We start from the raw sequence: 15,153 nt of genomic DNA on the forward strand, positions 1-15,153 counted from the left end.
GCAAAACATGGAAATCTCCACACACGGACAAATCGCAACACACATTTGCAGATCTCTGCTGCGGTAGAAGTGTAGCAAAAGTCACGTGTAAAAAGACAGCGAATTGAGAGGCCCGTCTGAGTTGTAACTGATGACTTGTCTGTATAAGCGTTTACAGATTGTTCTGCACATTCACAGATATATGTACGCATTTACAAATGTGTCCACACATTTAGAAATCTCAATACACTTACAAATATTGTACACATACAATTCTGATTACGCACACAGAATCTGAATACACATTTGCAGATTAATGTACACATTCACAAAATTCGGTACGCATTTACAGATTATTTTACACAATCTGATTACGCACACACGGATTGAGATACAGACACACAACTCTCCACACACATTTGTAAATAGTTTTGCTACAATAATGCCCCCACATACCTGTAGCCCTAAGAGAACAACGCCCTGGTAACTACCGCCTTCCCTGTGCGACCCCTGCTGGACGACGTCAGTTATGACAATCGTATTGACTGATAGTATGACTATTTAACGCTGTCCTTTTCAATTGTTTCCCTTAATGCCAGGGGTTTACGAGACAATGTGAAACGCAAAGGTCTGTCCCTGTTTGCCAAACAATTTAGGACTGATTTACATTTTCTTCAGGAGTCACATTATTCCCATAGATAAATATTTCTGGAGTTCTCGCATGGCTCGGAACGCTCAGCTGGTGTATGCGCTTAAGGGCACATTTCTGGGTCGATTCTGATCTGAAAAGCCATTAAATGTGTAAGGTCATCGAAATCAACAAATCTACCTTTATTCTTGTCAATATTTATGGATATAATTAAAAAATGGAAAATGATGCTCTGTTGGGTAGTCTAGAAAACCGGATTCTTTACTGGAGGTCTATTTCCCAATGCTCTGCTTTTGATTGGCGGAGATTTTAATATTACGTTGTATGACTCTATTAACCGATGGCCTGTCAAACAACGTACATCCTCAGCTACAAACCTGAAGTTGTTTATGAAAAGATACAATTTAATTGACGGTTTGGAGAAATATTTACATGGAGTGACAACTCAGATCCAAGCAATCTTGAATTGACTATGGCTGCTCTCTAGAAATCTTCAGCATACCGCTGGGGTAGAGATTATGTCCACGCCTTTAACGGATCATAAAGCAGTTCTTATCTGTATCACTTTATTACCATCAAGCTCTGATACCTTTTCCTCTTCACTACTTAAGAAATGAAAATACAGTTAAAATAAAATAAATAAACTCAGTTAAAATCAGGACAGGCTCTCTTATAAATGTATGTTTTAAGGGATTTAAAGGAATTCACTGACTCAACAGACCTGATGTCCTTGGGCAGGCTGTTCCAAAGCCTCAGGCCCTGATTGCAATCACTCTGTCCCGTTTAGTTTTCAATCGAGACTCTGTAACAGACAACTAACCTCTGCCCAAGGATCAAAAGCATCAAAAGTGTAAGTCTCAGTCTCATGCTGAGAAAGCTATTGAAATGTTAAATTTTCAAAAGCTTCCCTAAAATTGTGTAGGTGCATAACTGGGAAACCAAAGGCTGTGCAATGTGTGAGCCTTCTCTTTGAAGATTACAACAGTGATATGAAGCATCTAGGTCATGTGATCAGGGAGCTATTGAATTTGCAAGCAATTACGTCATATGTGTATTTTTAAAAAAATCGGGATTCATATTTTGTGAAAACTAAAGGGTGTGCAACATGCTGCCGTATGTAGGGAATAATTTAGCATCAAAATGATGAGTCTCTCTCTCATGCTGAGAAAGCGATTGACATTTTTACATTTTGAAATATTTCCCTAAAATTGTGTAGGTGCTTTACTGAGAAACCAAAGGCTTTGCAATGTGTGACGCATCCCTTTGAAGATAATCACATTGATTTGAAGCATCTAAGTCATTTGATCAGGGAGCAATTTAAATTCTACATTGTACATTATGTTTTAATGTGTTTATAGAAATAAAAAGAGCAGCCCATTTAAATTTTTTCCTGAACAGTTTAATATTGGTTTGAGGTTTATAGGTGATGTAGTCAGAGTTGATGATATTTGAAAATGTTGATGATGCTCTTGGTTGACGCTCCCTTGCAACATGCTTTGGTTATGTGCGGACTGACTACAATGTCACCATAAATGTCTCCTGCAATGTGAAAACGAAGGTCGGAATCGAGAAAGTTAGACCTGTGCAGTGTTGTCCAACTTTTTTCTTTTATAACGAGACTAACCCGGGGTTTGTAGCTTACAATGTTTGCGAGCTATGACAACTACTTGGTTGTCACAGCACACTTCATAGATGAAGAGTGGAGATAGCATTAATTTGCCCTGTCAAACCACAGTGTCACTTTGCAGAGGCATGCACTGAAACATTTTTGGAAGTCGCCAAAGATTGGAATGGAGAGCAAAAGTTAACAACACTTGGTATGGACAGTGCTCGGAACATGACAGCAGCAGCGAAACTACTACCATTTGAACACCTGCCCTGTACAGCCCACAGAGTGTAAACAACAGTCACGGTTTCTCTTCATGACTGTGGATTTGACAGTATTCTGGCCAAATGTTGCAAAATTGTTGGGCACTTTAAGCTCAGTCTATCAAATGCTCAAGAATTAAAACAGCAAGTTGAGCTTGGACAGAAGCAGGAACCACTTGTACAGGACGTCGCAACCAGATGGAATTCTACCCTAGAGATGGTCAAGAGGATTCAGTGAAACCAATTGCCACTGTCCATTATCCTGGCTCAGCAGAATAGCAAAATTGCCATGTTGACCACACAGGAGACCGAACAAGAAAACAGTCACCAAAGAAGAGCAGGATGTCTGCCTTCTTCCTCGGTTCATCTGATTCAGATGATGAAGAGTCCACTGACAAATTCCTGGACCACAAATCAGAGCCCAAAGTCAACATGAACCAGTGTCCACTGCAGTGGTGGTCAATAAGAGAAAGAGCATATGTCCATTGCATGCAAGTACCTGTCAAAACCTCAGGCCACATCATCCAGAAAAATAGAGCTTCTTTGTTTCCTAATAATGTAAACAGATGGGTCTGTCTAAGCTGGCTTAATCTAAAGCAGTAAATAGTACCTCCAGGAACCAGAACTAAAGGATATTTAACAGAATTAAAGGACCATATCCTACAGATAGTCTTAGTGAAAATATTCTGCTGGATATTTGGAGTGTTATTTGCATGATTCCTGCAGGATTTATTTCCTGAAGGACTACCTACAGCAAACGTTTTGAACAATATTTTGCAAAAAATTAATGTTATTCATGTTTCCAATCTGGATAAATGATTTGAATTCCACATTTTAGAAATGTCTCAACAAATACCATGCGGATTATGTCAGTTAGGATGTCTAGCGCATGGGCGCAGAAGAGCATTTGACAGCTCTGCGGGAAGTTAATAGGCGCAGATTATTTTTTGAAACTTATTTGCTTCTTAGTTCCAGTATGTTAAAACCTAATTTAGAATAGTTTTGCACCAATTCACCGTTGTGTAATTTTGCAACATTATTATTTAATACATTTGTGGCATCAACTACAAAAAAAGTAAGTTGACTTTTTTTGTAATTTCCATCCATATTTCCTAATTAGAAAATGCGCATTAAAATACCTGGCTAGAAATATCTGTTGTCCTATTTCATATTAATGTTTGAAAATGAATCGTCCTTGTACATTTTTTATTAACTAAGCGTTGAAACACTATGTGAGGAAGGCTATTTCAAATAAATAGGCTATAGCCTAATATTTGCAGAAAAGCTAGAGATGAAATGTCAATATACTCCAATAAGGTATATCTGTAGACCACAAGTCTTGGGCGTTACTTACTATGGGTGTTCCTGAACATGAATTTACGCCCACAGAATATTAAGTTACGCCCACAGATGTTCGCCATTGGTCAGTTTGGGGACATCTTGGTTTGACAAACGGTTCGACACTAGGTGCCATGTATGGGTATGACGTCATTACGTGGAGTGTACTAATTGAGGAAGAAGAGTTAACTAATGTTACAACTTTATCTCAGAGTCCATGTGATTTCATTCAATATCTTTTATCAAGATATAACACTAGGTCCAATACCATTTAATTGTATTTTGTTTCAGAATTAAAATTGTTTGATAACGCAACTGAAATATAATAATTTGAAGACTGAAGTGTCTTAAAAAAATTGTTTTCAATGTTTTGGTTACAGTCAAGAATGAAACACTCGTGGTTTAGAAAGCTGCTGAGTGCAGTTATAATACAGACATATGCATACAAACACATGCACAGTCATACTCACTATGCCTGCCATGATCAGTTTTTCTTTGAGTAGCCATTGCTTGGTTATATATGATAGGCCTTATATCAGGCCTCCCTTTTGCACAGGTTTATACAGGATTACCATTTATGCATTTTCCATAGATTCAACATATTAGACAAATGTGAACATGCTGTGTAAGGTACACTGTGCGGTGGACCTGTGACCAACAACTTCAGTGTCAGCTAAACTGTTCTGAAGGTCTTTTGCTGAGATGTTGGATCTGCTGTGTAGATCTGACCAGTTTTCATACAAATCATTGTAATGGTTTCTCCCTACTTTGCACTGTTCAATTTAACAACATTGTTCTAGAAAGTTGAAACTGGAAATGTAGAATTTTCTATAGCCTGTTGCATTTTTTCCAGGGGTGTCTGGAACAAGCACATTCTGCTCATCTGCTCATAGCTGCAGATACAGGAACCCCCTCAATTTTGATTAATCTGGACATAAGAGCTGCATTTGATACAGTAGATCACACCATTCTACTCCAGCGCCTAAGAAAGCACACTGCCATCTCTGGGACTGCCTTAAATTGGTTCACCTCTTACCTCTCTAACCGCAAGCAGTATGTTTCTCTTGGTGAGGCAGGATTGGTGGAGTTCACATTAGCCTGTGGTTGCACCGACACAAGGGTTGGTGCTAGGACCTATTCTCTTCCTGCTATACATGCTCACCCTTGTCCAGATATTCAGAGTGCAATTCCACTGCTACGCAGATGGCAGGTGTATATTAAAAACAAACATGACACATCTGCCATGTCAAACCTCTCCAACTGTATGGACGAGGTAAAACATTGGATGCAGAACAACTTCCTTCAACTCAATAGCAGCATAGACAAAGGCAATGCTTATAGGCACCCAACAGCAAATCACCAACTCCTACATTTGCCCTGCCTTTGACAGCCACATCATCCCCCTCTCATCAATCATTACCAATCTGGGTATGAAATTTGACCCTGTCTCTTTTAAGGCGCACATTACACATCTGTACAACGTAATTTTTTTACCGTTGGAACATTTCCCACCTAAGACCTTCTCTGAAAAGGTGATCCATTCATTTATTTTCTCCAGAATTTATTATGGGAATGCAGTACTAGGGGGCCTGCCAGCAAATTCAATTTATGATGTACAGCTCATCCAAAACTGTGCTGTAAGGATCCTTTGACTATAAAAATAAATCTACCCACACCAGTCTCCTTGCTGATGTCCTTCAAAGAATTTACTTTAAAATGTCCCTTTTAATCTATAAAGCTATCAATGGCTTGGGACCTGTCTGCTTACTTGACCTGCTCTCCCCCATGAACATCCACACCCTCTGCGGTCTAGCAAAGCCAATCTGCTCAGTCAAACAAGAATCTGGCTCGAAAAAATTAGGCCGCACCTTTTCATTCATTGGACCTCACCTCTGGAACTTCCTTCCTGACTGCCTCAGAGCTGCAGACAGTCACAGCTTTTAAAGCAGACCTTAAGACACCTCTATCAATAGACCTACCCTTCCCTTTAATCAAATGATACTGTACATTATATGTATCATACTTTTTGTTTACTGTATCATCATTATAGTTTAATGTATATATATTTTTTTTAATCATGCACGTCACGATTATTCCTCTATAATGAGAAACATTTTACAAACGCAATAAACTATCCATACACTACCTTCTATAATAAAGGTAGGAATCAAATTAACCATGAATAAATAATGATTTAAGCAATCTAGGCAAACCAATGTTTCTTTTATTTAACAAGTGAAAAGAAACAGGAGCAGACATAATATAGGTTGTATAAAGCTGTTTTTTGCAGCTAAAACTATAAAAAGTGAAACATTGACATTTTAGGAGAGTTGTTAAGGGGCGGCACGGATGATTGGCTCAAGTCTGTAAGCCACCCAGTAGTTATTGCTCTTTACAAAAGGTCTTTCTTCAAAGCCACACAGAGAAGATGGAGGACACAAGGAATTGAGACTAATTATTAAACACCCAATGAAATCACATTATACAAGCCTTCTTTCCAGAAGACCAAACAGATGCGTTTCCACTAGCGCTTCTGCTTCCTCTGTCGCTTGAACACCTTATGTTTGTTCTTCTTCATTACTTTGACGGTGGGAGCCTCAAGTTCGACATGGACTGGCTTGTCGTCGGCTGGTGTGACAAACACGTCATCTGTCACATCCCTGCTAACCTCCTCCTTGTTGTCTGTTTTCTTCAGCTTCTGTAGATCCTTGATCATCTGTTTCTCTTTCAGCTTGGACGCTGTGGACATGCGTATCAGCCGTCTGTGCTGTAGTGAGGGAAGTGGTGAGACAAAACAATGAGACAATCTGGAAATACTGAATCAGTTAGCCGGTGTTACACGAGTAAAGACAATGAACTAGGACTATGCCTACTGAAGATAAATGTTGGTCCTGTGCTGTGCACCAGAGGCTTACAATGCCAATTTCATAAATAATCAACTGTTGCTTTGGCTAGATGAATGCCACATGTTAAGTATTGGCCCCATGTTTCACAAGCTGTAAAATATGTACAAATATATAGATTAGATTATAATATAAAGATAAAACATTTTTTAATGGACAGATTTGCTTGTGAACTGTAACTTTGAATATTTTATAAAATGTTTGCACGGTGCAGTCATATCTCTGTTCATGCATCATAATAAACAGAATTCCACTTTCAAGAAAAAAATATTACCATGTTTGGAGACTCGAAAAATGGATTCTCATAGAGCGTAGGGCCGCCAAAGCTCCCCTGGAATATTTTGATGAGGTTCAGGACAAAGCGAGGTCCAATTTCAACCATCGAAGCATCTTCCTCAATTATCTGGGGGCCACAAGAATAATTAAACATTGTTTGCTAATAACAACTACTCTAGGCTATTTTCGGACAATCACATCAGTCCATGAAACATAATACAAGTTAAAATGGTAAATTAGTGAAACTCACCTGATAGTTTCTAAACCATATCCTGTTGTCTGTGATGGTAAATGTGAAGACATGGTCAACAAAGGGTTGGCTTCTGGGGTGGTACTGGGGAGTCGAAAATATCTACAAAAACAATGCACTTGTCACTTCTGAACTCATCATGAAAATGTTTTGTTCAAACCAAATTATTTTACAATAATGACAGAGAAACTAACCTGTATAAAGAGCTCTTTCAGCAGCGCATAATGTGGTTCCTTATCAAATTGCTGTTGTCAAAAATAATTAACAAAAACCTGAATCATTACATAGTACTCCCAAACATCTTAATAGTGAGGCCCACAAAGTGTTTATGTACTGCAAGCAATTCATGTCAACTGAAGGTCCAGTACTCACAGGATCAAACGACAGCAGAGGTCTAGATCCTTTTAGGCAGTTCCCAGTCATTTTCAGTTCGGCCAGTGTGTGGACTACAAGACAGATGAGAAACAATGATTGCATACATTTTAGAGGTTTATTGTGGAGTTACGTTCCAACCAATAAGTTTGTTGTCACTGCTGATGATAATTATACCAATTTAATGTCACATCTCATGGCAATGACACTCACTATTTTGAACCAAGAACTTTGCTGAGGGTCCATGGGGGACATTGGCAACCCTAAAGGAGAAAATTGTAAAAGAAATAAATATATATAAATAAACAAGTCCAAGTCTTTACAAGGACAATGAAGACAGCCATGATACCAGAGACAAGTATATTTGAGATACATTATTTACTGCTGTGAGTGTGACACTCACCACATGTAGAGGTCTTGCTTCTTCTTTGCTTCAAAGAATATGCATTTGTTGCAGTTCTTGATTTCACACACCTCGTTTATAACAAACAGCTTGTCCTTCCTGTCCATTTTTGTGTCTGTAAACAACAAGATCATGTTATACCAGGTAAACAAAGCTTTACAATATCACCAAATCACTGTAATAATGCACAATCTTTTATAAAACCCAACCTGCTTTTGTGTGTGGCATCATTGTCCTCAGGTCCTGCATTAAGTGTCGTGTTCTGAAGTTAATGCCTCTCGAAGAGAACACAAGAACTCGTTCTTTGTTTTTCCACTTGCCCTAAAAAAACATTATTATATAGCTATAGTCAACAAACTACAAGATAGAAAAAGCAGTAACATTTGCTAATACGCTAAGGTTAGCGGCTATACGTTTAAGTTAGTGTGGTTAGCTAATTTGCTTATGGTGACTGGCTATTTCATAATTGAAACGCACTAACCATTGACACAGGTGCTGGGACGGTAATTTCCTTGTTCTGCCCCATCTCCGTAGTTTCAGGTTTAGTTCCATTCTCCAACAATTTAACCTTTTTCGTGTTTCTACCTGGACCCTTTCCTCCACGTTTTCTCTTAAGCGCAGACATTTTGGATGTTTGTGACGCGCCGAATAGAGTTGGAAAACTCACGTGGGAGCATGACATACATGCACACGGGCGCCACCTAACGTATCGGAGGTTGTGATTGGCTTTGCACCCGACCAGGATCACCAGCATCCATTTTATGAACATTATCATTCCTCCCCAGCACTCCCCTTGTCAATGATCAGCACTCCCCTTGTCAATGATCAGCACTCCCCTTGTCAATCGTCAGCCATCCTCCAGTCCAACATCAGCAATCCCCTTAGTAAAGTATCAGTCAAAAGTATATGATTTTTCCCAGGGAATAGAACAAGCAGAAAAACTGGAACTATTATCACATGGACTCAATACAGAAGATTGACAAGGGGAGGACTGACAATTGACCAGGGTAGGGCTGACGATTGACCATGGGAGGGCTGACGATTGACCAGGGGAGGGCTGAAGCTTAAACGGGTGATGTTTGACAAGGGGAGAGCGGATACTTCACCAGTGGAGGGGTGACATTTGACCTGGGTGACCGAGGAGGAGGAAGAACCGAGTTTCTGGGGAGGAATGATAATGTTCCTAATATGGATGCTGTATGGCAGTCAGTTATTAAGTGCACCTCCATTGATGGCCTATTGTAGTCCAGCTGTCTAATACGGGTTCAATTTCCATAATGACATCTCATTGTGCAAGTTTTTCTTGGGTACTCATAACAAGCAGATGCAGATGCAATTCAGATGCAGGTAGGTCAGAGGTTTCAAGATGAAAGCTTCCATGTAAATTAAGTAATGCATACAAATATGATAGTTTCATTCAAGCAGTGGCCAAAAGGTATATTGTTGGATTACTTGCATGTTATTAAGAACCATGAGAAATAGTGTACAGAATGAAACGTGCGGCCGGCAATGAATGGTGTGGGAGAATATACATGTATTTACTCATACTGGTGGTTTTTTATTTAGAAAAAATTAGAATCATTGTAGATCAGTTGGTAGAGTGTGGGGCTTACATTGCCATGGTCTTGTAATTTCATTTACCACAGGTACCAGCATGAAACATTTTAAAACTAGTTTTAAATCCCCTTGGATAATCTGCTAAATGACCAAAATGTTTCTAGTATGTTGTACCTGCTTTTTAAATAGGCAGCAATTGGATTTCAGCATTTGTATTACCATTTCACTCACTTTTCCCAGTCATCAGCAGACAGAAATATATATTGTCCACCAAATTTCAAGACAATGAAGCACAGAATAAGGCTTTGACACAATCAGGGTACTTCTTTTTTTAAACAATAGTTTTTGCTAGCCTTGAGTGATTGTTATATATATAGCACATATTAGTATAGCTTGGTGGAACCAAGGTGGGAGCAGGGGTGGGAGACAGCCAAGAGACCAGAATAAAGAGCTCAGGTAGGAGAGTCTGAGCCTTGCCTGAAGATAGGGAGAAGCTCCCTGCTCATCTGTAGGCCAGCACCATAGTCTTGTAATGCATGTGATCTGTGACTAGAAGCCAGTTGAGTGAGTGGAGGAGCAGGGTGACATGGGAGAACTTGGGAAGGCTGAACACAGTGCCAGAGCTGTCTGGGAGCCCTACCAAAAGCAAGTTGCAGTAGTGCTGACTTGAGATGACAATGCTAGGTTTCCAGTGTTAGGTAAAGTCATACTATTGTTGTAGACCATGAACTTGCAGGACCAAGTTACTGCTTTGAACTTTGCCGTGGACATATCAGTTACAAGGTAATTTATATTGCTTACGACATTTATAATGAAACCAAGGAGTGAAAGTGTAATAACATAGAAAGCTAGCATTGTGTTAACCCCAGTGTCATAGCCACAATTCCATTCTGACCCTCATACCAACAGGGCTACCTAATCATCACTGGCTCATTCATCCCTTCTCCAACCCCTGTAACTAATTCACAGGTTATTGCAGGTTCACAGGTTGACTGAAAAAAAATATTTTCAGTCAACTTACATGGTAAAATAAGGGTGAAAAGAAAATCTGATTCACATGCTATCCCGTTTTTCCACTTTAGGTACATAGACCTTCACACAAATCAGATAAATTCATTCAAAGTGTGCCCAACCGACCTTACATGGATTGTGGAAGACCACAGTGCAGTATGGGTTATTTGAAACCAGAAAAGACATTCTGGGAAATTGTTCAATGTTAGCACTTTAATTAAAATAATTGTATACAAACAAACACTATTTACAAATGATCAAGTCATTAGAAACCCCCCATATAATAGGGTCAAGTTAAATAAAGCATTTCTTTAGTATAATAGCAGAAATCATTATCTTTTTTTACTTTTCTCAATACTCTTCTTCAGCCTCCTCATCCGGGCAACAGTAATATTCTACGAAGCAGATCTGTCCGTCATCGTTCCTGACCAGGTACTGTAGAGAAAGGAACCCCCTGCTGTCTGTCCTCACTGAGACCTTACAGGACAGAGCTAGGGCCTTAGTGGATGGCTTCAGAAGGGACATCCTGTACCTAGCAAAGAAATTAACAGAACTGCAGTGACACCCACTGGATGAGAAAGGCAGAGGTCCCTCCACTTGGAAGTCTCCTCCAACAGGTTTTGAGTACAAGATGCAAGGGCTATTTTACAAGACGCAAAGAGCTTCTCCCCTGAGTTTCCCTAGGCAGATGAGTTGCCAATATGTGTTAACAGTGTTCTGACATATCCTAACTGGACAGAGTGGTCTGTCTTTAACATTATTAGTGGCCAAAATAATTCCATATTGATACAGAATTTCTGAGACAGACCAAGTAAACATCCAGTTAGCCCACAGCCTATTTAAACCGCATTTATTCTCCAGTGACATCACCATGCTGTAATATCTGCACAGGTGTCATGGAGGGTAAATGCAAGTAATCGCGGTTTGTGCTCCATTATCATTTTGGGCAAACGTTTCCTAACCTTTTGCTGTGGAAATAAAAGTTTTGCAAGAAGCATTGTTTTATTCTAAATTTTTTACCACTATTTGTTTTTATCACTAAATATCTGAGGTATCCTCAGAGCTGGTCAGCTATGTAAAAAATTAAAACATTTTGTATGCATCTCATGATTTGTTAACATACAAATAACACTTGAATTTTATGTTAGGTAAATGATGAAGTTACCTATTTGTCTGTGTCTTTGAACACTGGAAAAGCTCCATCATGTCAGAGTCCTTGGGATAGTCATAATGGGCGTTACCAGAATTCCCAAATGTAGACAATCTACATATGGAAAGAATTAAGTGTAAGTATAAATAACAAACTGTAACAAGCATAGTGGCCTTTAGTACAACATATGGTTCTAACTCAACCAGAAGTTTAATACTTTTGGAAAAGTGGTTTTGCTGAACACCACAGCCATTTTGAGATTTATCACAACCTTTTTCTGTCCTTTTGACCTTAGTCAGCTTGCAGGTGCACAACCTTAGTGATGACCATTTCGCTACTCAGGGGGCCAAACACAAAATATAAACAATTACTACACCTGAAGTAGGGCTGGCTTGGAGACATGGTGATCTGCAGCACCTCGCTAGTCATGTCCAGCTCAGAAAAGGCTTCCTTCAGACTCTCCGACTGCAGGATTACTTTATTGGTTACGTTGGTGCTACAAAACTCAAAGTCAATAGGCTCCTCTGGCTCCTGGGTGTTGATCTTGCACACCTAGAAAAAGGGATAAAAGAAGCATAAACCCTCCTGATTCTGATGCAATACGATAAAATATCCGTAAAATGAGGCTGCCATCAAATGGTTTGCATTGCCGATCTCACATACCGTGACAACACCACCCTCCTCTAAAAACAGAGTCAGCGGGTAGCCATAGCCGTTGTAGCACATTCTCAAGGCAGTAGTCACTCCTTCAAACAGTACAGAAACCAGACAAGTTAGTTCATTTCAGTAGCTTCTATTCAGAAAACTTTTTATAGTACAAATGTTAATCTAGGATCACATCTCCCCCACTGCATTTGTTGTTGCAAAAGAAAAAACGAACACTTGAACAGCACTACTTCTCAGATGCTATGTGAAATGTAGACAGAATGTACACAGTCCCCATTACCTGCTACAGTGCTTCCGCCAAAGATGGTAAGACAGTCCAGGAGAACAGTCAGGTTAATCTGAAAACCCACCGAGTCCTCTTTGATGGTAAACTCTTGAAAGATCTCTGCCTAGATATAGAATGACAATATCAACCTGGTAGAACAGGTAGTGTAAATGTGTTTGTATCCTTGACCCTGTTCTAACCTGAATGAACGCATTGGCTTGCAGACATTTGGAGTCCTCCACTGTGACTTTCAAGCCATTTGGTGTGGCATTGAAGATGGCGTGATCTTTAAATGTGATGGCTTTCAAGATGTTTGACAGATTCCTGACATTATCCAGACTGGCTACAAGAACATAGTTGTCATCTACCGTCTGAGAGTGAGTAGACAAGAGCATCTTCTTTCTAAAATGAACAAAATTAACTACAATCACACGAGGAAAAGCGAATGCAAACTAAGTAGCAACAGTAAACGCATCACTGTAAACATCAGACGATGAGTGGTTATGACGATGACCTAACATTAGCTGTAGCACATTGAGTGAATGTTTACGTTTACAATTAGTAAATACTGTCTCAACACATATAACCAAATAACGGTCACACTCACGCAAAGGTCAGCCGTTTTAAACAATTAATCTCGCTATTTTCAGTTTGTTGACCTAATCGAAGAAACGCGCCATCTAACTCAATCTAACAACGTACTACATCCAATCAGCATCTTGTGAGCAACATTAAAGAAACACTTCCGGGTCACGGAAATTAGGAATTTTTCAGAATAAAAGAGACCAACGTATTACTTCAAAACTGAGATAAATTGAGTTTATTAATTGTTTAAGAAAATGTACCTCTCAAAACATTGTCAACAATTCAAATATGATCATATTTCAGAGTAATTTCGATGAAAAGTGGGTATTAAAACACGTTCCAAGGGCTAAATTCAGACAATGCCAATGACTGATTATGGAATACATATTGCCTCATAGCTCATAAACTATTGAATATTCCACAGAGAAAGCAATGTAGGAAATGTTCAAGAGAATGTGTAGAGTAAGACAAACCTGTCTAATCATGGGGAATTGTGTGGTACATCTAACAACACAATATTTCCACACCCTGTTTTTCCACAATGTAACTCAATGGATATGAAATACACTCACCTAAAGGATTATTAGGAACACCATACTAATACTGTGTTTGACCCCCTTTCGCCTTCAGAACTGCCTTAATTCTATGTGGCATTGATTCAACAAGGTGCTGAAAGCATTCTTTAGAAATGTTGGCCCATATTGATAGGATGGCATCTTGCAGTTGATGGAGATTTGTGGGATGCACATCCAGGGCACAAAGCTCCCGTTCCACCACACCAAAGATGCTCTATTGGGTTGAGATCTGGTGACTGTGGGGGCCATTTCAGTACAGTGAACTCATTGTCATGTTCAAGAAACCAATTTGAAATGATTTGAGCTTTGTGACATGGTGCGTTATCCTGCTGGAAGTAGCCATCAGAGGATGGGTACATGGTGGTCATAAAGGGATGGACATGGTCAGAAACAATGCTCAGGTAGGCTATGGCATTTAAACAATGCCCAATTGGCACTAAGGGGCCTAAAGTGTGCCAAGAAAACATCCCCAACACCATTACACCACCACCAGCAGCCTGCACAGTGGTAACAAGGCATGATGGATCCATGTTCTCATTCTGTTTACGCCAAATTCTGACTCTACCATCTGAATTGTCCAATTTTGGTGAGCTCGTGCAAATTGTAGCCTATTTTTCATATTTGTAGTGGAGATGAGTGGTACATGGTGGGGTCTTCTGCTGTTGTAGCCCATCCGCCTCAAGGTTGTGCGTGTTGTGGCTTCACAAATGCTTTGCTGCATACCTCGGTTGTAACGAGTGGTTATTTCACAATTGCTTTGCTGCATACCTCTATTGTAACGAGTTGCTCTTCTATTAGCTTGAATCAGTCGGCCCATTCTCCTCTGACCTCTAGCATCAACAAGGCATTTTCACCCACAGGACTGCCGCATACTGGATGTTTTTCCCTTTTCACACCATTCTTTGGAAACCCTAGAAATGGTTGTGCGTGAAAATCCCAGTAACTGTGCAGATTGTGAAATACTCAGACCAGCCTGTCTGGCACCAACAACCATGCCACGCTCAAAATTGCTTAAATCACCTTTCTTTCCCATTCTGACATTCAGTTTGGAGTTCAGGAGATTGTCTTGACCAGGACCACACCCCTAAATGCATTGAAGCAACTGCCATGTGATTGGTTGATTAGATAATTGCATTAATGAGAAATTGAACAGGTGTTCCTAATAATCCTTTAGGTGAGTGTACATATTGACTCAAACAGAAAATACTATTCTATACACCGCTGTGAATTTATTGTAGGAAATGTCAAGGAAGGTGAATAGAGTGAGTATATGCAAAGAAATCAAGGGGCACTGTGTATTTGAAA

At 39.6% G+C, this 15,153-nt stretch overlaps 2 protein-coding genes across 3 annotated transcripts; both read right to left on the reverse strand.

The window, feature by feature from the left end:
- Positions 1 to 6,039: 6,039 nt before the first annotated feature.
- Positions 6,040 to 8,704, reverse strand: bxdc2 (brix domain containing 2). Its single transcript, XM_010905740.5, has 9 exons — positions 8,521 to 8,704; positions 8,249 to 8,360; positions 8,040 to 8,154; positions 7,850 to 7,899; positions 7,637 to 7,710; positions 7,459 to 7,509; positions 7,265 to 7,366; positions 7,013 to 7,141; positions 6,040 to 6,602 (listed from the first exon to the last, which is right to left on the reverse strand). Exons 1-9 carry the CDS (start codon positions 8,662 to 8,664, stop codon positions 6,360 to 6,362), a joined length of 1,020 nt encoding a protein of 339 aa, XP_010904042.1. The 5' UTR covers positions 8,665 to 8,704; the 3' UTR covers positions 6,040 to 6,359.
- A 2,096-nt stretch (positions 8,705 to 10,800) lies between these two features.
- rad1 (RAD1 homolog (S. pombe)) lies at positions 10,801 to 13,398 on the reverse strand. Of its 2 annotated transcripts, none has more exons than XM_020053005.2 (7): positions 13,296 to 13,398; positions 12,889 to 13,090; positions 12,704 to 12,812; positions 12,421 to 12,503; positions 12,134 to 12,309; positions 11,773 to 11,871; positions 10,801 to 11,133 (listed from the first exon to the last, which is right to left on the reverse strand). In XM_020053005.2, exons 2-7 carry the CDS (start codon positions 13,081 to 13,083, stop codon positions 10,959 to 10,961), a joined length of 837 nt encoding a protein of 278 aa, XP_019908564.1. In that variant the 5' UTR covers positions 13,084 to 13,090; positions 13,296 to 13,398; the 3' UTR covers positions 10,801 to 10,958.
- Between the last annotated feature and the right edge of the window lie 1,755 nt (positions 13,399 to 15,153).

The sequence above is a fragment of the Esox lucius genome, chromosome 14, assembly GCF_011004845.1.
Source record: "Esox lucius isolate fEsoLuc1 chromosome 14, fEsoLuc1.pri, whole genome shotgun sequence".
In the NCBI taxonomy this organism is placed as follows: domain Eukaryota; kingdom Metazoa; phylum Chordata; class Actinopteri; order Esociformes; family Esocidae; genus Esox; species Esox lucius.

Excerpts from the sequence above, each read along its gene's own strand:
- bxdc2 (XM_010905740.5), bottom strand. The coding sequence starts at position 8,664 with ATGTCTGCGCTTAAGAGAAAACGTGGAGGAAAGGGTCCAGGTAGAAAC. Across the intron at positions 8,361-8,520 it reads TCCCAGCACCTGTGTCAATG|GGCAAGTGGAAAAACAAAGA; the intron begins GTTAGTGCGTTT and ends ATGTTTTTTTAG. Across the intron at positions 6,603-7,012 it reads TTTTCGAGTCTCCAAACATG|CACAGACGGCTGATACGCAT; the intron begins GTAATATTTTTT and ends CCCTCACTACAG.
- rad1 (XM_020053005.2), bottom strand. The coding sequence starts at position 13,083 with ATGCTCTTGTCTACTCACTCTCAGACGGTAGATGACAACTATGTTCTT. Across the intron at positions 12,310-12,420 it reads AGGAGGGTGGTGTTGTCACG|GTGTGCAAGATCAACACCCA; the intron begins GTATGTGAGATC and ends CCCTTTTTCTAG. Across the intron at positions 11,134-11,772 it reads TCAAAGACACAGACAAATAG|GATGTCCCTTCTGAAGCCAT; the intron begins GTAACTTCATCA and ends TGCTAGGTACAG.